The following is a 23,547-nucleotide window of genomic DNA, read 5'->3' on the forward strand; positions in this document are numbered from 1 at the left end:
CCCCCCCCCCCCCCCCCCCCCCGTGTTCTTGGGCGTCTGGGTGAGAAGGCTATGGAACATGGGGAGGAGGGGAGGCGGTTATACAGTGGATGCAGCAGGGGTCTGTGCTCTTGTTGGCTTTCCTGCAGCTCCAACAGATGCTTCATCATGTCCGTTTGCTCCTCCAACAGACGCGTCATCATGTCCGTTTGCTCCCCCATTACCCTCAGCATCGCGTCCTGCCTCCACTCTTTGCGATCACTTAATTCTTTCCTGGCCTTTGCCACTGAATGCCTCCATGCATTAAGCTGTGCCCCATCAGTGCGGGAGGACTGCATGAGCTCGGAAAACACGTCATCACAAGTGCGTTTTTTTCGCCTTCTAATCTGCGATAACCTCAGGGACGGAGATGATAGGGGGAGCGTAGAAACATTCTACGCTCTACGATTCTGGGGGAACTGCATGGTCACCTATGCTGCTGAGTTCACCACGCTGACCAAACAGGAAATGAAATTCAAAAGGTCCCGGGGCTTTTCCTGTGTACCTGCCTAGTGGCTAGTGCATCGGAATTCAAAGTGCTGTCCAGAGCGGTCACAATGGAGCACTCTGGGATAGCTCTCGGAGGCCAATACCATCGATTTGCGTCCACACTACCCCAAATTTGACCCAGCAAGGTCGATTTTAGCGCTACTCCCCTCTAGCTTTCATGGTTGCAGAAAAAAGCTTGAAAACATGAAGATAACGCATTCTAAAGGCTCAGAATCCAAAAGGCAAAGAAAAAAAACGAACATGCTTTTTTTTTTGTTTTTAATCTCATGATTTTTAACCCAATCTCATGGTTTTAAGGGACTGGACTCATTAATTCTGCATGTTTGGGGTTGACTATCCTACACCACCATCCTTTAGGCTCTCCACTCAGAAATAAAATTCTGCTCTCAGTTTGCTGAACCTGCAAATTACCTTTTCAAAGGCTAATGCAGCTACGAACAGGTGAAGTTTCTCAAGCAGATCAAAATATAGGCAGCTGCAGCCTTCGTTTTAATCAAATTCAGCTGTTTGGTTGACAATTGTGGATTTTGTTTCAAATAGCATATTGCCTTAGGCCACAAACATGAGCCAAGCTATTTTCCCCACTCTGATCAGTTGCTGATGCTGAAGCTTGTGACCATTTTAGATTCGCTTATGTAACGCTGTATGAAAACAAAAAACCTGAAAATCCTTGGGCCTCCTCTTAGGAACAAAAGGGAAACTCTAGCTTCACTTCCTCTTCCACTAGAACACAGGCCCTTTGAACGGAGGAGCTAGGGTGACCAGATGTCCCGATTTTATAGGGACAGTCCCGATTTTTGGGTCTTTTTCTTATATAGGCTCCTATTACCCCCCGACCCCCATCCTGATTTTTCACATTTGCTGTCTGGTCACCCTAGTCCGAGGAGCATGTTCCTCTCTGGTAACTTGCCAGCACGTCACCACTATTCTTACCCTGCCCTAAAGAGAAGTGACCCAAATTTGCAATGCCAAGGGCTAGATTGGCAATTTACCAGGAGTCTATGGGATGCTCCAAAACTGCATAAGTTTACATGTACTTAACTGACCACACATCCGTACTTGCTTGTGCACAGAGGTTGCTCAAGACAATTGGTCGCCCTGGGCAAAACCTCAGTGTTCTGCCTCCCTCCCCCCCCCCCGCGCCTACTCTCTTAGGAGTTCATGGCAGATGCCCCAGCACCTCCCCTGCTGTTGTCACCCCCACCCCTGAACTTCATGCAGCCGGGTCGGAGGCTGATGGGCCAGATCCTGGCCTGGGGCTGCAGAGGTTGCTGGGCCCCGGTGACAGACCCCATGGGATGGGAACAGTCTGACACCAGGGCACCGGGGGAGGGCAGCTCCCAGCCTGTAGAGCCCTGGATAATGAGCAGCCCAGATTCCCCCCTGCCCACTCAGCGGCTGTGACCTTTCCATGCTAGGGGTGGGGAGCTATTGGGGAGGGGGTGGGAGTGCTGCCCAGGCAGCCTGGCTGTGGGGGGGCTGCTTCCCATTCCCCAGAGCCCCAGCTGGTAGCTGCCCCTCCCTGGGCAGCCTCATCCCCTACCACCCTTACAACAGACTAGTCTGCCTATAGCTAGAGTGGCCTCTGCTTGTGCCTTATATTTTCCTTGCTAGATGAACAGAAATCACTTGTTAGCAAAACTCACCAGCAATGTAAACAATAAAACCCAGTCCTCCCACTGGAGACGTACAGCAGACACGGGCTCTGGCCTCTTTGAAGCATTAGACTCTGTGACTACATCTCTCAGGCTATGTCTACACTACAGAATTAGGTCGGATTTATAGAAGCCGGTTTTATAGAAACCGGTTGTATGCAGCCGATTGTGTGTGTCCCCACCTAAAATGCTCTAAGTGCATGAAGTCGGCGGACCGCGTCCACAGTACCGAGGCTAGCGTCGACTTCCGGCGCATTGCACTATGGTACCTATCCCACAGTTCCCGGAGCCTCCGGCGCCCATTGGAATTATGGGTTGAGATCGCAATGCCCGGATGATGCAAAGCAGTGCCGCGAGGGGTTCTGGGTACATTGCGTCAGGCCCCTCCCCCGCCGTCACAGCAACGGCAGACAATAGATTCGCGCCTTTTTACCTGGGTTACCTGTGCAGACAACATACCACGCCAAGCATTGAGCCCGCTCAGCTCAGCTCACCGTCACCATATCTCTTCCGGGTGCCGGCAAACGTGGGACTGCATTGCTAAACAGCAGCAGCAGCTTACTGCCTTTTGGCGGTAGACGGTGCAGCATGACTGGTAGCCTTCATTGGCGATCTGGGTGCTGGCAGCTGTGGGGCTGGCAGCCGTAGGGCTGCATTGCACCAGCCCCTTGCCTTTTGGTAGAAGATGGTATATTACAACTGGTAACCGTCGTCATCGTACTGCAGTGGCTGTCGATCATGGGCACCCGGGCAGACAATGATGGTTATCAGTCGTAGTATGCTATTTTCTGCCAAGTGCCCAATATTGTCTGCTAAGCACCCAGAAGAGGCCGAGGGCTATCTGGGTGCTGGCAGACATGGGGCTGGCAGCCGTGGGGCTGCATTGCACCAGCCCCCTTGCCTTGATGATGATGGTTATCAGATGTATTATTCGCAGGATGGGGCAACATTGCTATACAGCAGCAACCCCTTGCCTTTTGGGCAGAAGATAGTATATTACGACTGGTATCCATCGTTGTCATACTGCAGTGGGCATCAGATCGTGCAATAGACCTGAAGGCTTACTGCCAAGCGCCCAGTATTTGCTGCCAAGCACCCAGAAAATGCCAAGGGCTATCAGTCATGCTGCGCCGTCGTCTTAAGATGTAAAAAATAGATTTATTCTCCATTCATTTGCTTCCCCCCTCCCTCCTGCTAAACCCAGGCTTTTGAGTTCAATCTTTGGGGGGGGGGCATTCTGTGTGACAGTTGTTTGTGTTTCTCCCTGATGCAAAGCCACCTTTCTTGATTTTAATTCCCTGTACCTGTACGCGGTGTCACTCGCCCCTCCCTCCCTCTCTCCCTCCCTCCCTTCTTCCCCTGGTCCGTCAGATACTACTTTCGCGCCTTTTTTCAGACCAGACGCCATAGCCAGCACTGGGATCATGGAGCCCGCTCAGATCACCGCGGCAATTCTGAGCACTATGAACACCACGCGCATTGTCCTGGAAAACATGCAGAGCCTCCTGGACATGCCAAAGCCAAACCAGGACCAGCTGAGGAGGAGGCGATTGCAGCGCGGCGACGATAGTGATGAGGAAATTGACATGGACCTCTCACAAGGCACAGGCCCCAGCAATGTGGAAATCTTGGTGTTACTGGGGCAGGTTCATGCCGTGGACCGCCGATTCTGGGCCCGGGAAACAAGCACAGAGTGGTGGGACCGCATCGTGTTGCAGGTCTGGGACGATGCCCAGTGGCTGCGAAACTTTCGCATGCGTAAGGGCACTTTCATGGAACTTTGTGACTTGCTTTCCCCTGCCCTGAAGCGCCAGAATACCAGGATGAGAGCAGCCCTCACAGTGGAGAAGCGAGTGGCGATAGCCCTGTGGAAGCTTGCAACGCCAGACAGCTACCGGTCAGTCGGGAATCAATTTGGAGTGGGCAAATCTACTGTGGGGGCTGCTGTGATCCAAGTTGCCAGGGCAATGAGAGACCTGGTGATATCAAGGGTAGTGACTCTGGGAAACGTGCAGACCATAGTGGATGGCTTTGCTGCAATGGGATTCCCAAACTGTGGTGGGGCGATAGACGGAACCCATATCCCTATCTTGGCACCGGCGCACCAAGCCACCGACTACATAAACCGCAAGGGGTACTTTTCAATGCTGCTGCAAGCCCTGGTGGATCACAAGGGACGTTTCACCGACATCAACGTGGGCTGGCCGGGAAGAGTACATGATGCTCGCGTCTTCAGGCAGTCTCTTCTGTTTCGAAAGCTGGAGGAAGGGACTTTCTTCCCAGACCAGAAAATAACAGTTGGGGATGTTGAAATGCCTATCGTGATCCTTGGGGACCCAGCCTACCCCTTAATGCCATGGCTCATGAAGCCATACACAGGCAGCCTGGACAGCAGTCAGGACCTGTTCAACTACAGGCTGAGCAAGTGCCGAATGGTGGTGGAATGTGCATTTGGCCGTTTAAAAGCGCGCTGGCGCAGCTTACTGACTCGCTCAGACCTTAACGAAAAGAATCTCCCCATTGTTATTGCTACTTGCTGTGCGCTCCACAATATATGTGAAAGTAAGGGGGAGACATTTATGGCGGGGTGGGAGGTTGAGGCAAATCGCCTGGCCGCTGATTACGCGCAGCCAGACACCAGGGCGGTTAGAGGAGCACAGCAGGGCGCGGTGCGCATCAGAGAAGCGTTGAAAACCAGTTTTGTGACTGGCCAGGCTACGGAGTGAAACTTCTGTTTGTTGCTCCTTGATGAACCCTCTGCCCCTCCCCCACCACCCTGTTAACTCTACTTCCCTGCAAACCAACCACCCCACCCTCCCCCACTACCCTCCCCCCTTCGAGCACCACTTGCAGAGGCAATAAAGTCATTGTTGCTTCACATTCATGCATTCTTTATTAATTCAGCACACAACTAGGGGGATAATTGGAAAGGTAGCCCGGGATGGGTGGGGGAGGAGGGAAGGAAAAGGACACACTCCAATTTAAAACTTTAAAACTTATTGCTATGGAAATCATCTAGGGTGGAGTGAGTGGGTGGCCGAAGGCCCCCCCACCGTGTTCTTGGGCGTCTGGGTGAGGAGGCAATGGGACTTGGGGAGGATGGCTGCTGGTTACAGAGGGGCTGTAGCGGCGGTCTCTGCTCCTGCTGCCTTTCCTGCAGCTCAACCATACGCAGGAGCATATCACTTTGATGCTCCAGCAGCCGGAGCATCGACTCTTGCTTTCTGATTACAAGTTGACGCCACCTCTCCTCTTCAGCCCGCGTTTCAGCACGCAACTTCTCCTCTTCAGCCCGCGATTCAGCACGCCACCTCTCCTCTCGCTCATATTGGGCTTTTTTAAAATCAGTCATTGACTGCCTCCACGCATTCAGCTGTGCTCTGTCAGCGTGGGAGGCAGTCTGAAGTTCAGTAAACATTTCGTCACGCGTCCTTCGCTTCCTTCTTCGAATATTCACTAGCCTCTGCGAAGGAGTAAGATTTGCAGCTGGTGGAGAAGGGAGAGGTTGTTAAAAAAGATACATTTTAGAGAACAATGGGTAGACTCTTTCACGTTAGATTTTTCTGTTCACAACATCACACAGCACATGTGCTTTCGTTACAAGGTCGCATTTTTCCTCTTATATTGAGAGTCTCCTGGTTTGGTGTGAGAGATCACTCACGCAGTGCCAGGACACAGATTTCAGCTTGCAGGCAGCCATGGTAAGACATATAGTCTTTGGGCTTTTTTAACCTTCTTAACATGTGGGGATGGTTTCAAACAGTTCTGCCCTCATTTCCCATACCAAGCACCCGTGCCATTTAAAATGGGTTTGCAATGTAAAAGGAGGGGCTGCGATTTCAGGTTTAACATGCAGCACAAACCCAACTAACTCCCCTCCCCCTCACACCCAATTCTCTGGGATGGTCACTTCAACCCTCCCCCCCACCGCGTGGTTAACAGCGGGGAATATTTCTGTTCAGCAGACCAGGAAGGGGCACCTCTGAATGTCCCCTTAATAAAATTGCCCCATTTTAACCAGGTGACCGTGAATGATATCACTCTCCTGAGGATAACAAAGAGTGATAAGGAATGGATGTTGTCTGCATGCCAGCAAACACCGGGACCATACGCTGCCATGCTTTGTTATGCAATGATTCCAGACTACGTGCTACTGGCCTGGCGTGGTAAAGTGTCCTACCATGGCGGACGGGATAAGGCAGCCCTCCCCAGAAACCTTTTGCAAAGGCTTTGGGATTACATGAAGGAGAGCTTTCTAGAGATGTCCCTGGAGGATTTCCGCTCCATCCCCATACACGTTAACAGACTTTTCCAGTAGCTGTACTGGCCGCGATTGCCAGGGCAAATTAATCATTAATCATTAAACACGCTTGTTTTTAAGCCATGTGTAATATTTACAAAGGTACACTCACCAGAGGTCCCCTGTGTGCCCTCAGGGTCTTGGGTCAGTTCGGGGGTTACTGTTTCCAGGTCCAGGGTGACAAACATATCCTGGCTGTTGGGGTAACTGGTTTCTCCGCTTCCTTGCTGCTGTGAGCTATCTATGTTCTCTCCATCCTCATCTTCCTCGTCCGCCGAACCCGCTTCCCCGTTTGCAGAGAGGGACTCATAGAACACGCTTGGGCTAGTGGTGGCTGCACCCCCTAGAATGGCATGCAGCTCCGCGTAGTAGCGGCATGTTTGCGGCTCTGCCCCGGACCTTCCGTTTGCGTCTCTGACTTTGTGGTAGGCTTGCCTTAGCTCCTTAATTTTCACGCGGCACTGCCGCGCGTCCCTGTTATGGCCTCTGTCCTTCATGGCCTTGGAGATCTTTTCTAATGTTTTGCCGTTTCTTTTACTGTTTCGGAGTTCGGCGAGCACTGCTTCATCTCCCCAGATGGCGATCAGATCCTGTACCTCCCGTTCGGTCCAGGCTGGAGCTCTTCTGCGATCCTGGGACTGGGACTGGGACTCCATCACGGTTACCTGTGCTGATGGGCTCTGCATGGTCACCTGTGCTCTCCACGCTGAGCAAACAGGAAATGAAATTCAAACGTTCGCGGGGCTTTTCCTGTCTACCTGGCCAGTGCATCTGAGATGAGAGTGCTGTCCAGAGCGGTCACAATGAAGCACTGTGGGATAGCTCCCGGAGGCCAGTAATGTCGAATTCCGTCCACACTAGCCCAATTCCGACCCCCTAAGGTCGATTTTATCGCTAATCCCCTTGTCGAGGTGGTGTTAGGAAACCGGTTTAAAGGGCCCTTTAAGTCGACAGAAAGGGCTTCGTAGTGTAAACGTGTCCAGGCTTAAGTCGATTTAACGCTGCTAAAGTCGACCTAAACTCGTAGTGTAGACCAGGCCTCACTGTATCACTGCACCACTCAGTTTCTCCCTCCCCAAAGGGGAGCTAATGACATTTCTCCCCCCCCCCCCATTTTCAAGTGTGTTGGGCTTGCCGGACGTAAGGAGCTGCATCAGCAACATAGCATTAGTACTCTCCGAGGCAGAGCAATTGCAGGGCAGATGCAGAACTCCACAGGCCCCGGCTTAAATGCCTGTGACCCTAACCGGTTTGACTTTAATGCAGACAAAAATGTGTCCCTCCTTCTGTTACTACATGATCGTCTGCAAGGGCACTTCCTATCTCCCTCCCATCCTTGACTTGTTGCGGGACTTTTCTTTAGCGGGAAATCTCAGCCCTGGCTGAACGTTGCCCAGTTCTAGACTTCTGAAACAGCGGATACTCTGTTACTTCGCTATCAACTGCTGAGAGCTCGGAATGCCGTTCCATCTCTTTGGCTCAGTGCCTCCGGGTTAGCCCTGCAGTTGTTTTCAGCTCCGTTCCCAGGAAGCAGAGCACGGAGCTGGCCCTTAGGGATAGCTCTGGGACGGCCGGGGTTTTAGAGTCACTTACTGAAATGTTTTCAAGCAGGACCCAAAGGGATAGGAGCTGGAAGCTGCTCAGGTTTCAGTGGGACCCATCAGCAAAGCACTCACAGGGAGCTGTCAGCAGGCACTGGCTCCATAACTGATGCTGAAGAAAGTGGAGCTGGAGAGAGAGGAAGGAACAGTATAAAGAGGGTTTTGCTGGAGGCTCAGAGTCAGATGGGAGGAGTCATTAGATCCAGCGAGGGAGACTTCTAAACAGCTGCTGTGAGCTTTTAATTAGAATTTGAACCTACACTGCAGAGTTTGAACCCAGCTCTAAACTCTCCCTGGCTTTATGTACAAGCATTTTAAGGCCTGCAGCATCTGGGGCACTTCACATACATTAACAAATTAACCCCCACAGCATTCCTCTAAGAGAGGGAATTTGCACTATCCCCTTTTACATGTGGGGAAACGGAGGCCTCAAGCAATGAAATGACTTGCCAGGGTTACACAAGAATTCTGTGTCAGAGCTGGGCTGGAACCCAAATCTTCCATGTCCCAGGCTGATGTCCGACAAGCTGGTTTGGGTGTCTCAGAATTTACTGCCAAGTATAATACTCTGCTGGACTTCCTGAGGTTTGAATTGGCTCTCCTTGAGCCAGCACCTCCCAGCAGTGACTGACAGGGACTCCAGGACAAAGTCAGCCTGGGCAAAGTGGGAAGTCTCTGGGAACTGAGCCCACTTGCACAAGAATTCATCTGTTTCTAGTTAGGTGGATTTTCTCCATATTTCACTCCTTTTGTTTCTCTCTCTTGGGTGCTTCATTCCACCATTTTCTCTCCTTCTTTATACTGCAGTAGCATCTGGAGTATCTGCGCATCCTACTTGTCCCCTTCCCTTCTTCCTCCATCCCTTCTTCTTCTCCTCATACCCCCCCCCACCCTCACATGTCCCTCCCTCCTGCAGTATAGGAGCCCTCCCCAGCCCTTGCTCTGCTCTTATAGGGGATCAGCGTGCTGCGAGGAGCCAACTGGAAGCTCTTTGGACTTGGAGCAAACCTAGCAGTGGGAGTGGGAAGGGGGCTAGGAGTATCACTGTGGACGGCTCCAGCCCCTATGCACCCATGGAGCATCTGCGGGAGCCCCGGCACTGAACTGGAGGGTCAGAGATGTTTGTAAGATTTAATTGCAAAACATTTAAAAAGCCACAATGTCATGATTACATCTCTGTCCCATCTCCCTTCCTAGAGGCCTGTAAATGGAGCTAAAGCTCTTCCCAGAATCTATTCCCAGTGGGCACAGAAATCCAGGTCATGTTCTTCTCCTCTTCCAGAACGTGCCCAGAATCTACACCATGTGCACACAGAATTCCATTTGAAGAACCTCCCCCCGCCCCCATTCAACCCAGAATCTACCCCACAGAATCATGGAAATCCTTTTTTTTGTTCTTACCCTAACGGCCAGTGGATGATCAGATCAAGGGAGTCTTTTCCCTTACTGACGTAAGAGAAGCAGGAGACCAGGGGGGAGGGGGAGGCGCGGTATCAGGAGAGTTGGGTTTTATTCTTGTGTGACCAGGGACAATCACAGGGGAATTCCAAACTAAATCATATTGTGCACTCAGAACAAGTGGAGCTTTGTTCCTCCAGCCACTAGGGTAAAACCTAAGACAGAACAACTTGTCCATCCTTGATTCCTTTCCTGATGCTTGTTTGGTTGCTTTATAGGGCCCCTCTGCAGCATCTTGGTGGAGCGATTTGGCTGCAGGTTCACTGTGATGCTCGGTGGCCTACTCAGTGGAGTGGGCATGGTTGCCAGCTCCTTTTCCAAGTCCATCAGCCAGCTCTACATAACAGCCGGCTTCATTACTGGTGAGTACCAAGTTCGGGCATGAAAAAGAAATCACTATGGTTGGTATTTGGATGTAGCTAGTGTCCAGGGAGGAATGAGTGCATAGGTTCCTTCCCTCGTCTGACAAACAGGAAAGATCAGAAGAATCGCAGCGCAGTAGGATTAATGTCCTGAATAGCCAGTATCCTTCTCCACTCCCCTTTATTCCACCCATTGTTCAGCTGGGTTCCCTGGGAACTGCTTCTCCTGTGAGCCGCACAGGGCTATGGGTCACAAATGGGGACAATCAGTAAAAAAAATGACTACCACTTTTAGAAGCTGGCTGGTGATTTATTTTTGAGGAGCAGGGAGGGAGCATATATCCCATACAGCGCAACAAATTTTTCAGACCCTCATTTCACTGGAACTGGAATGGGGTGTGTTGGGGGAAAATGTTATCCAGATGGATTGTGTGTGTGTCCACATTTCACTCCTCCCAATTTACAGAGGGATGGAGACACCTTTTTTTTAAGAACAAACATAATAATGTGGTGGGGTTTTGTACAGAAGTAATAAAAATGGGAACTTGCCAGAAGCTGGAAATGAGCAACAGGGGACAGATCACTTGCTGATTACCTGTTCTGTTCATTCCCTCTGAAGCATCTGGCAATGGCCACTGTCGGAAGGCAGGATACTGGGCTAGAGTCCAAAGAAGAGCAACAAAAATTATTAAAGGTCTAGAAAACATGACCTAAGAGGGAAGATTGAAAAAATTGGGTTTGTTTAGTTTGGAAAACAAAAGACAGAGGGGACATGACAACAGTTTTCAAGTACAAGTATGTAAAAGGTTGTTACAAGGAGGAGGAAGAAAAATAGTTTTTCTTAATCTCTGAAGATAGGACAAAAAGCAATGGTCTTAAATTGCAGCAAGGGAGGTTTAGGTTGGATATTAGGAAGCGGTTAAGCACTGGAATAAATTACCTATGGAGATTGTGGAATCTCCATCATTGGAGATTTTTAAGAGCAGGTTAGACAAACACCTGTCAGAAATGGTCTAGATAATTAGTCCTGCCACGAGTGCAGAGGACTGGACTAGATGACCTCTCAAGGTCTCCTCCAGTTCTATGATTCTAGATGGACCTTTGGTCTGACCCAGTATGGCCATTCTTATGTTCACTTCTCCCCTTCTCAATAGCTCTTATGGAGGTGGTGTTGGACTCTTGCTCTCTTGTAACATAAAACAATGAATTTCTGCAGCCAGATCACCTTGGGATTTGATCCTATGGGATCTCACAAGCACAGCAAGGTTAGAATTGGTCAATGCTTGGATGGGAGACCTACAAACAACTCCCTAGTACTGTTGAGGATTCAGTAAGCATCACTCTTCTCTCTGAACCCCTAGTGAACCAATACCTCAAAATGGTGTTGTGGCGGCACAGAGCTGCTGCTGCATGAGATGTAAAATGGAAGTCATGGCCACTTCTGGTCATTAACAATCCCATAGCAATTGTAGCAAGAATAGGGTATCTTGGACACCTCTCAGTTTAGATATGTACGCTCAGCCGAAGGCTGCCTGCAGCTTCATCTAGGGTACAGCCTTCAACTTCACCTCCCATCCTGAACTATCAAGTAGCATTTCTGTGTGCTGCTGTAGAGGTGACATCCTGCACTGCAGAAGGAGAAGTACTTCAGTGGTGGAAGAAGGGGTGCTTGGGTCACTGGGGTCTTTCCAGCCAAAAAGCACTGTACAGAAATAAGATGTTGCTTTTTTTTTTTTTTTTTTAAGGCCTAGGATCCTGTTTTGGCTTCCAGGCAGGAGTGACTGTGCTGGGCTACTACTTTGTCCGCCGACGGGCCTTGGCCAATGCCCTAGCATCCACCGGTGCCTCCATCGGCCTCACGCTGTGGCCATTGATCTCTCAGTACCTGTTGGATGAGATGGGCTGGAGAAACACTTTCCTCATCTTTGGCGGGGTGCTGTTGAACGCTTGTGTCTGTGGGGCTGTGATGAGGCCAGTCCAGCTTGGGCCTCCCAGGTCACCGCTGCAGCCCAGCCCTGGACAGGAGCCAGGCAACTCAGCTGAAGATGCACAGATGTCCAACGGAGCCACCCCTCATCAGGTGGAGCCCCCGCAGCAGGCCAGGTTTGCTGCTTGCAAGCGGACGCTGCAGAAGTACCTGGCTTTTGATATCTTCTGCAAAAACAAAGGTTACCAGATTTACACCATTGGCGTGGCCTGGATGGTGATGGGCTTTGTGCTGCCCCTCATCTACCTGGTGCCTTATGCCATCCGGAACGGGGTGGAGGAGCGCAAGGCCGCCCTCCTTATCTCCGTCATCGGCTTCATTAACATCTTCATGCGCCCCATGGCTGGGCTGCTTTCAGGACTCAATATCTTCACCGGGAAGCGGATTTACCTCTTTAGCCTGGCCGTGCTGCTCAATGGGCTCAGCAACCTCATCTGCGTCATCTCAGCCGACTTCAGCGTGCTCATCCTCTACTGCCTCATCTACAGCATATCCATGAGTGGCATTGGGGCGCTGATCTTCCAGGTGCTGATGGATGTGGTGGAGATGGACAGGTTCTCAAGTGCCTTAGGCCTCTTCACCATCCTGGAGAGCGTCACCATCCTCCTCGGACCCCCACTCGCAGGTGAGAGTACAAAAATGTTATTGGAGACCCGTTGACAGCAAACTGGGGAAAGGACAGGGGGTATTAGGCCTCTGATGACAGACACTGGGGAATGTAACAGGGAGGGAATGAGGAGCTATCAAACCCCCATGGGCAATGGGGTAGGGAGCACCATTAACAGGAGAGTCAGAAGGGAGTTATCAGCCCGTATTCACAGGTGGCTTAAGAGCTGAGGAGATCATGATCTGTAAGCACCTATATTGGGAACGAAAGATTAATAATAAAGGGCTCTTCAATCTAGGAGACAAAGGTGTAACAAGATCCAATGTCTGGAAATTGAAGCTAGACAAATCAGACTGGAAAATACAGTATAAATTAACCATGGGAACCATTTACTCAGTCTCCCTCTTGATAGTCATTGGAGTTATTTTTTGTGTTATACTGCAATAGTCTATGCAGAAATGACAGAGACAAGGACAGAGACACCTAGTGGTGTTGAGCCCCTCCAGTAAAGTGGGAGTTCACCTAGGTGTCTTATCAGTATCTCTGCCCCTTCTGTGTAACGTACTGTGGTACAACCCAGCAAATAACTCAGATGGCTGACTATCCAGAGGAAAACTCGGTACTGACTATGAATCCCAGGCTTAGGATCTGACTCCCGACTCAGTAGGAAGTGGGTGTGCTATGGAGAGGACGCGGATATACCCAGGGAGTGAATTTTGTGTTGTTCTGCAGCAGCCCATGCTGGCAGTGCCGGCTCCAGGCACCAGCGAAGGAAGCAGGTGCTTGGGGCAGCCAATGAAAAGGGGCGGCTCGTCCGGGTCTTCAGCAGCAATTCGGCAGCGGGTCCCTCAGTCCCTCCCGGAGTGAAGGACCCGCCACCGAATTGCCATAGAAGAATGAAGCGGTGCAGCTGAGCTGCCGCCGAAGTGCCGCCGATCACAGCTTTATCTTCCCCCTATCCCCTCCCCTTTGCTGCTTGGGGCGGAAAAAAACCTGGAGCCGGTCCTGCACGCTGGATGCACAGAAGTAGCAATAACGGATTCTGAGGACACAGATATTCTCCAATGGTGCCATAGATACAAAGCTGCGCACAGAGTCATCGATTCAGTATGACAGCAACCAGAACATGCTGCTGCTTCAAGGCTGAATTTAATCTCTTGAACAGGTTGCCCCACCTGGAAGGGCCTGAAAGGGGCCCAGCCAGTGGTTAGATCAGAGTAGGATGGTGTAGGATTGAAGAGACTTTGAGAGTTTGGGTGGGATACGCCAGCCACAGAAAAATCAAGAGTTGACAGCCAGTCCATTAATGCTGCACTGGTATGAGCCTCATGCCATTCTGCCCCGTGCCTTATAACCCTCCTAACGCTGGTGAAATGCCAGCCTGCCTCTGCCTAGGCTTATCAGGATGCCTTTCTCTCACTGACCTCACTTCCCTCTTCCCTTTACATATCTGGCACATGTCCATGCTATTTTATACTGCCTTGTACTGTATCATTCCCCACTGTACAAGTGGAGCTCCAGCTGTAAGTGACAGGAACACAGCGTTCAGCAGGGCAGGCCTGCAAACTCTGGGGCCATTCTAATAAGGGGATGATAATATCTCTTGTATGTCTCTGTCTCCCAGGAGCGTTCGGAGACTTATAGCATCCATGTTTGTTATTTGCTTGGAGATCTTCCGATGGGAGGTGCTGCAACAGGGCACAGCCTTATTACTGTTAATAAAATAGTAGGAATATATTTACTTTTACTCTTTATACCTATACACTGCGCACCTGTACTGGCACTTTATACCAGTACAAGGAGAAATCCTTACGAAGGGTGTCAGTAATTAAGATGTTAGCATTTAATGCATGCAAGTAATGAACATTACTGCAGAATTCTCCCCACCACACACACGAGCGTATAGGAACATCTTACATACCAGCTGAATACTGCCTGATCTAAGTCTTTCTTTCCATGCCTAGTTTCTGGGAGGGTTAATTATTTGCACACAATAAATATCAACATTTTAATGGTCAGTATTGCTAACAACCCTTCAAGAAGGCTTTATATTTTTACAGCACTTTAAGAGCATTGGTTAGCGAATATCTGTTGCTCTGCAAAGTTTCCCCATCCTGACCGAGCCATTTTAAAGTGTTTGCAGCATAGAGGCCAAACCAAGTTAATCTGTACAGACCGCTATCTTACTTGCTTTGTCCTCTGATCTCAAGTGTTCACAGGGCAACACATTCCACTATTCGGTGACTATCAGCAGCAAGGGTTAGGGGACCCCAGTTGCAGAAACAAAACAAAAATGAATTGTGTGAAATGGAAACTGGGTTGCCCTCCACCTCTTCGTGGCCTCTTGTGGAGCAAACATTCAATGGCAACAGCAGAAAGCAGAGCCAAGCTGTGTGTACTAATAGCCCTAAGACCACACAAAGAACTTAATCCATGTGTGGACAATGAGCGTTGGCCTGGTTCAGACAGGAAACAGACCAAGCCTTTTTGGGGCTATTTCAGAGCAGTATTTGCTATAAGTGCTATTTCGGGGGGGGGGGGAAGGGGACATACAACCTGCAGTAGCCATTACGCCACATCCTTACTTAGTTAATTTCTTCATTCTTCCTCCCCCCCAAAGGGGATGTCCACACTGCACCTGGGAGCATGCCTCCCAGCCCGGCAGACTCATACAGATCAGCTCAAGCTAGCGCACTAAAAAATAGCAGCATGCCATTGCAGCACTGGCAGAGGCTTGGACTAAGCCCCTGAGCTTGGACCCACCTGGCCCTGAGTCTGACGTCAGGTCGCTAGCCAGAGCCTCCGCCAATCCCATGCTTCTAAATTAAGATAAACTGCATGAATCTGTCTAGCCAGGCTTGCTCCCAGCTGCAGTGTAGACCAATGCCCACAGGCTGTGATTATATCAGCTTCCAGTATCCATATAGTCTGGCATTCTGCTCGGAAGAGGTATCACCACTTTGTCCTACCATGCTGGGTAGCACTCCTGTGTGCTATTAAACAGCTGCTTTGTTCCACTTCACAGGCAGCTGCATTTCAGTGGTGGGTGAACTGAGTGCTGTGTATGTGGCAGTTTGTGAACTGCGTGGGTCCCTGGGGACTATATCAATGTAAGATACTATTCTTTGGTGTGCAACTTTGCTCTGGCTGAGCTCTGATTCTCTTTCAGGTCTTCTGGTGGATATAACTGGCCACTTCAGTTATGTCTTCTATGCCTCCAGCTTCTTCATGGTGTCAGCTGCGCTCTTCATGGGTCTCAGCTTCTGTGCTTTAGACAGAAAGAACAAACTGAAAGAGGCTCTGAAGCCAACCTCCAATAGCCCCTCCAGATACCAATACACTGAAGTGCCAACTAACCCAGAGCTTGAAAAACAAGCCCCTCCTGCCGTCATGTACATCACAAGCATCTGAACGAAAGGAACTCTTAGAATTCTGTGGCAAACACAACCGCAGCATGTAGCGTAACTGGAGGCAGATGGGGGGGGGAAATGCCTGCTTTCCACAATAACCCATCTGCCTCCTGCAGTGAGCATCTACTCAGCAGCGCTGCCTCAGATTCCAGATGGGCGATCCAGATCAGAGGCAGAGCCCAAAGCCTTGCAACAGCCAGAAAGCCAAAGAACAAGGAGCACTTCTTATACCTGGTGCAAGCCCATAAGGCAAGGATAGTAGTTCTGTGATTTAACATGTGTGTGACTTTAAGCTAATAGAATTAAATTGACAGTGACTTTTTTTTTTTTATAAAAAGGCTGTACATTTTTTATATATTTCAATTTTAAAGACTGGAAAGATTTATTAGGTTATGCACTACAATGATTCCTGACACAGCGACATCAGTCGGTCCTGGAAGAGTTAAAATACCACTGAATCGCCTTGTCTGGACATGCCAACCTAGCAAAGACTAACTTTGCAGTGAAGTCATCTGGTTGCCTCCCATGCGGAGCAGGGAAAACCCCTTTCCTGGAGGATGTGTTGCTGCTTTCTTCCGTCTCCGGATATTGCATGGAATATTACACAGGTTGTAGAACCCAGGCTAGTGCCTGCTATCAGTTGTGTGTAGGCCAAATGAATTTTTTACATGCTAGTAACCAAATCATTCCTGCATTTCAAGGGCATTTTCAGGAAAATAAAGGTTCAAATCCAAAGCCCCAATCAAACTGGACAGACTCAAAGTGCCTACATTTTATAGCCTGTGCCATGATGTCTTAAGTTCTCTCCTCTTCACCTTTACCAAGGTGTGCTGCAAGAAAGAATCTGACAGTTCACGGCCAGTGTAAATGCACTAAGAAACAGAGAGAATGAGTGGCAAATACAAGGATGGACATTTTTTCGTTTCAGCACTAGTCCAGGACCAGTACTTTGAAAAATGTACCGGGCCTGAAAGCAATTGCACTAGTCCAGATATAGGGCTAAGTTCAGAGTCAGGGTAAGCTAGACTCTGTTACACTCAGAGGGCCAGATCCTCATCTTATGTAAATGGAGGTAGCTCCTCATCCAGACTCTCAGACTTAATTACACCCATTTTCCAGTACAAAAGGGAGTCTACGCTGGTGTCATTTACATGCCAAAGAGTCAGAAGAAATTGGGGCGGGGAGGTGTGGGGGAAATTTAGTTTTACTTACACACTCCTGTTAGTGGTCTTTCTTGCTACATTCCTGTTTTGTGGCCTTAGCATGTGAGTTATACCAGCTTGAACTCCCTTTGGTCCCTTAGTGAACCAAATTCAGAGATGAGGGGTAAGCTAAATGTGGGTGTAAGTTACATGTTGGTAAATGGGTTGTCCCCATATAAATGGAAAAGAGTCTAAAGGACATCTAAGATGGTGTAACACGGAAGAAGCTATAATTGTACCAGCTTAGACTCTTCTCTGGATGTGGCCCAAGATACCAGCTATCATAATGCACATAAAATACATTTTTGCTTTTATTCTGCTTCAGTTCTGAAATGACTAACAGCAGATCTCTCACAGAACGTTGGAGGTGGAGATTAATGTTTTAAACGCTTTGAAAGATGGAAGTTTAAGATGCCTTCAGAAAGTAGAAGCGTTGGCTTCTAGCTTTAGTGGTTACCAAGATAACAGATACTGAAGTCATGTTATAATTCTAATGAAAAAAACAGCTGCTAGTTAAAATGATGTGATTATGAGGTTCCAACCTGACAAGCCTAGAAACAAATGCATTAAACCACTAGAAAGCTGAGCCTCCAGACTATAAATGCATTCATATCTAACCATTATGGTTTGCGAGGATCCCACCATCTAGCAGTGCCTTTTTTGACAATGGTCCAACACACTTTGCCTTCCTTTGTCAAATATATCCTTAAATAAGATTACAGTTGGGAGATGTTTATATGCAGCTATGTGCTTTTAAAGAAATGTCTTATCTCTAGTCATATGTATTTAGTAACTTGTGTAAAGCCTATGTGGCCAGCAACCACAAAGCAAACAGCTGGGACTGTTTTCACTCAGTTTGGTTATACACAAGCACTCTTTGATCCTTAAGGAAATGTACAGTTTTTCTCCTCCATCAGAACAAACCAATAAGAAGGGTGAGAGTCTCAGACCTGTTCTAACTTTTGTGAATAAAGGAGCTAGGCAGCAGCATGTGTGGAGTTTGGTTTTTTTTGTACATGATCCCTAAATTTTAAATTCAGTTCAGTGGTTTGTGTTTCCTGCCACTCCTTCCTAACCTTTTCTTCTCCCACAGAGATGGAGTCAACTGATCTCCACTTACCTCAAGGTCCCCTGTTGTAATGAATGTCCTAACCAAGGAGGACAGGATGTGGACCCCTCAAAATTGCTCCTAAATTAGACAGAATAGTCACTTGAAGGAGCAATGGAAGGCATCTCCCTCCCTTTCAAGAACTGACTGTACTGCATCTATAGTGCTACTAGTCATGGCTCGCTCAAACAAGGGAACGAACAGTATGATGCATGCTGCTCCCCACATGATAAAGAAAAAGAACTAACATTTCACAAACTCAGAAAACTGACAGACAGTGATCACTTCTTCCACTACTGAAAAGAAACTTGGGGATGGACGTAAATAGAGCATACCTAAGCAGCAACATTACACAACAGTTTAGGGAAGAGAGTGAAGATACATTTATCCAGAAACAAGTACAGGGAATTGTGTTTTGCTACTCTACTCCTAAATTACAAGGACAGCGCCCTAGTTTTTGTTTGGATTGGCTTTCATACAGGTTGAGACATTTTTCTAGTAAGGAAAAAATAGAATTTATAGAGTTAAGAGATGGCATATTAAATTCATGATTGGTAACTGACTCAGCTCCTTACTGTGCTGCCATGTGAGATCAGGCTTCATGTCTCTTCTTTGTGGATTAATAGGGCCAGGGATCACAGCTCTTCTTGGATTTTGGCTGATGGCTAGATTGTAAAGGTGAAACAATAGCTCTTGTCCTCCTCCCCCATCATTAATCCACATCCCTTCTGCCTCTTTTCTCAACCTAGACTATAAGCTCCTCTGGGCTGGGTCCTTGTATTTATTCGTAAAGGGCCATGCACACTGATGATGCAATAGGAATAATTAAAAAATGCCCCCTTGGAGCGATACAGCAGAACAGTAAGATTAGAACTCAAGCCCTGAGGGCCTTGAGGTCATAAGAAAATAAGGTAACAAAGATTTCTTTCATTCGATTTAAGGTTACCCAATTATGCAATGCAGCTGCAGCTTAACTACCCCCTCTCCCCCGAAGCACAACTGGTTTCTACCGACTTCCTAAAGACAGGAAAGTGAAATCAGTTTGAATTATATCCAAACATTATTACCTCAGCCAGGTTATAAACCACTGAGCACTGGCAGAGCAGGCAAAATTGTCCAGAAATAAATCCACATCTTCCAGCCCCCTGATCCCATTGTCACTGCAGGTCTCATCCACTCTTACAGGCTAAGCACTTTTGCAATAAGCCTGTTTGTTTATTGCTATGACATACAGATTAGGAGTTCAGACGTAAGAATATTTCATGATTATGATCAAATTTAACATTCTCATAGATATTTAAACAATGTACCCATTGCTGTGGTCCTGTAACAATGGGTATTGCAATCAGATCCTTACAACACAACCTATTGAGTTTAGGCACCCATCACTGTGATATCTAAGCATCAAATCCTTAATGAGCATATGCCTGTTATAACCTAAAACTCACTGAATTTCAGCTCTGGTAGCCTACCAGCAGAAACCAGGTCCACGGGTACAGATCCTCAGTTGTAAATGCTCTGTTAGCAATATTATCCCAGTAGATGTTAATGATCCTGTCAACTACCTTGTACTTTGCACATTTGGACGTTTAGAGAACATACCCAACAACTATAAGTAAACAGCCAGCACAGAGCATCAGAGTGACATGTTCATAGAGGACCACTCTGCACCAGCTGAAGCTGACAAATGGTCTTCAAGTGTAAGCAAGTCAAGCTCATTGCTGTAAGCTAGCCTGAAGGTGATAAGCACCTGGATTGCCCCAAAAAGGGTCCTGTCACAGAGTACTAGTGTGGTCTGTGAATTGCCTCCCACAATTGCTATGTAAACCTCGCAAGACTCACAAGCCAGGAGGACACAATTAACTCACCTCCACACAGCTCCTCCTTATTAAATGCAAAAAGCACTCCCACACCTTCTGGCCAACTTGGGTTTATGCTGAAGCAAGACTACGGACAGAGGAAACAGAACTAGCAGGTCTCAAAAAGACAAGCAAAGTTGGGTTTCTCCTGATATTATGGATGGTTTGTTGCCTTATTTCCCCACCAGTCTTGCAGTGAATAGCATGAACTGAACAGTGTGCCCCTACAGTACGCATGTTCAGCTTCAGCTAATGGACACAAGCCATTTCCACAAACCCTGTTCCTTGGGCAAAACCAATATGTGCCACAGGGCAATGTTCCTTCTAATTGTGTGCGCAGAATTACAGGCTGACTGAGCACAGATTTAATACTTCTGAGTGCAGCTCCTTCATCCCTATTCACCCTCTCAGCATGTTTCCTCTTCATCCCCTACATTCAGTCTAACTCTTCTTAATCATTTCTCTCGGTCTTCCCTCAATCCTTCTCCATCTCTCTCCCCTCATTCACATACTCTTCCCACCCACCCCTCCACATTCAAACACTGGCTAGTTCCCCTGCACTTACTGTCTTCCCCCCAACTCCATTTACAGATGGGTAGGGCTTGAAAATACTACAACTACTATCTTAAGGACACAAGCCAAGTGGACACTAGAAAAAAGGCTAGATGGTATACTATAATAGCAAACCCTCCTAGTGTAGATGCTGCTTATACAATCAAAAGTGTGCTTTTGCTGGTTTCCCTTATACCAGTTCCCTGAGTGAAATAAGCTATGCTGGCAAAAGCACGTTTATGCTGGTATAACTGCAGTGGTTATAGAGTAGGGTTTTTGCCAATATAGAAGTGTCATTACAAACATAAATAAATAAATCAATCATGCCACTACCCAACAGCTCCACTGACAAAAGTTTCTAGTGCAAACCTGGCCTACGCCTACAAGCTTAGGTGAAAATACCTGCACTTTAACACACACACATAGCCACACCCCTATAATTTTAAAATGATTGGGTGCTGTTTGGGTGCTGCATTTAATTGTAGCTCCTAGGCTAAGTCTTGTCTACTGAAGCTGCACTGGTTTAACTTGAATTGGTTTAAAACTCAATTTAACTAACTAGTGTAAACCTGTGTGGGCACTCATCAGTTTAAGACTGTTTATATCAAATTTAGCTCACACCTGTAACTTTACAAGTAATACAAATAAATAAAATATAAATAAGTAAATAATATAGGTGTAAGCTAAACAGACACAAGCCAGATTTAAGTCCATTTAAGAGTGTTCGGCTGGCACCAGTTTAAGTAAACTGGTTTAGAATCACACCTTTGGTTAAACCTGTGCAACTTTGCATTTAGACCAGGACATTGTACTCCTGGCATAGAGTTATCTCCTGTCCTTTTGCTAGATGTTCCTCCCCCTCCTGGCTTCATTCCACTTTTCCTTTCCTTTTATAAAGCATGTATCTTGCTGTACATGTGCTGTTCCCTCTTTTCATTCTCTTTCCCTCCACTTTGCCCTTTTCCTCTTTCTTTCCTTACTTTATTTTCTGTTCTCTATCATCTCCTGTATGTTTTCTCTCTCCTTTCTTCTCCCAAGGGTCTCAAAACTTTATTCCCACACATGCACTCTTTTCTTTTACCGCTGTTTTGCAACATAGCATGTCTAATAATTTACCAGAGTAAACAAACCCAAAAGGGGTGGATGAACAGATTCCATTTGAGTCCAGAGTAGGTATGAAATTTGTTGTCCGTGTCTACAAGAAGGCTGGTCAACACAGGTACAGCCTGGAATGAACCTGTTTGCCCTCCTAGTAGCAGGCTGAATTCAGGACACTGGACTAGATGGACTACTGGTCTGACCAAGTATGGCCATTCTTCTGAATGCAGATATTACAGCAGTTTGGGGAAGTAGGATGGGACAGGGGATTTTAAAAATATTGTTGTACGGAAATACAAAGTTAATGAGCGAAAGCCTTATGTGTGGGTAACTCTTCATCGCATGGGGGAAGTTTAGGCCCTTCCTAAAGCAAAGAAAAGGCTCCTACCCAAGGTTCTCTACTACAGGAAGAGTTAGACATTATGGTATTTGTTTATTTATATCTGTAATTTCAAGGGAGAGTGGTCCCTTCATTTTTCAGCATAAAATATACAGAAGAAAACATTCCAATTAACAGTAAGAAGCCTGCTGTGAATGCCATTCAGAGCAATAAATAACCAGTGGGTTGTACCTAGAGATTGGTCATTTTATGCCTAATTTAAGCTCATCAGTCACTCTTAAAGATGACTTATCAGACAGAAGTTGTGGTTAAAGTCTTATTTGGTGGTGTGCATCACTATCATGGCAGAAACAACATATTACAAAAATCACTTTAGATAAGATATACAATGTTGTTACAGTGAAGAGATCCAGAAGAATTCTGGACACCTCACACCCTACCTGGCAATTAGCCCAGGTATATTACCACCTGTCAGTTATTTTAGCACTTATATAGCACCATTCATCCAAGGATCTCAGAATGCTTCATATAAGTGGGCAAGCATTATTACCCCACTGTACAAATAGGAAAGCTGAGGCACAGAGGGTTTTTCTTGATTAGGAAAAGTGGTCAAGTTCAGATCAGGCTTGGCTAATACAGGTTAGCAAAACCTGACTTTTTTTTCCCCCCTAGTGTAGATGCCGGGTAACATCTTCTAGGCTACAATTTGACTAGCTAAAGGTGTCTAAACTAGGAAAAGGGTCAAATTTAGGTTAGGCTCAGCTAGCACATTAGCTAAGTCCAATCTAAACTCAACTACTTTTCCTAGCGGAGACAACCCCAGAGAGGTTGAATATCTTGCCCAACATCACACAAAGCAGATCACTGGCAGAGCTAGGAATTGAACCCACACCTCCAGACTGTCAGAGCCCTGATCTGACTAATAGACCATGATACCACCTGGTAGATATTTGAAGCCATCACTTATGCATATCAAGCAAGTTGAGGGAGGAAAGTCACCAGCCAACATCCCTGCCAGGTTGATGGAAACTTCACCCAGTCCACGTGAGCCGTGTGCCATGGACAAGAGTTGTATACATACATTCTTCACTTCCCAACACAGCTCCCCATGCCCACTGAAGGAGCAGGCTCCCTGGAGCAGAGCCTCTCCTTCCTATCGCAGACTACGGGGAAGCTTTCCTCTCTGCCAGCTCAGCCAGCTGCTTCTGGCGCCTCTCCACCACAACTTGGCGCTTCTTCTCATAGCGCTCGTACTCCCTGGCACGGAGCTCCTCCACCTCGGGGAAGAAGCGGTGCCTGAGACAGAGAAAGATGGTCACTGCAGTGAAGTGAGGGCCCCTGCCCAAATCCACCACACACAGCTGAGCCCCCCCAATCCCTGCCAAGGTCCCCAGCACCCTCCACCCAGCTGAGTCCCCCCACAATCCCTGCCAGCCAAGGCCCCCAGTGCCCCCCCCAATCCCTGCCGGCCAAGGCCCCC

General features: G+C 47.9%; 1 protein-coding gene across 2 annotated transcripts in view; it reads left to right on the forward strand.

The window, feature by feature from the left end:
* Window positions 1-20,555, forward strand: part of SLC16A5 (solute carrier family 16 member 5) — a 42,640-nt gene extending 22,085 nt beyond the window's left edge. For both annotated transcript variants that reach the window (XM_026654483.1, XM_026654484.1), the window contains exons 3-5: window positions 9,761-9,904; window positions 11,650-12,516; window positions 15,668-20,555. In XM_026654483.1, the coding sequence (XP_026510268.1) occupies window positions 9,761-9,904; window positions 11,650-12,516; window positions 15,668-15,909 (1,253 nt within the window). In that variant the 3' untranslated portion in view covers window positions 15,910-20,555. The remainder of the gene's footprint in view (window positions 1-9,760; window positions 9,905-11,649; window positions 12,517-15,667) is intronic.
* Window positions 20,556-23,547: the final 2,992 nt, after the last annotated feature.

The sequence above is a fragment of the Terrapene carolina genome, unplaced genomic scaffold, assembly GCF_002925995.2.
Source record: "Terrapene carolina triunguis isolate 2854851 unplaced genomic scaffold, T_m_triunguis-2.0 Scaffold192, whole genome shotgun sequence".
NCBI lineage: Eukaryota > Metazoa > Chordata > Testudines > Emydidae > Terrapene > Terrapene triunguis.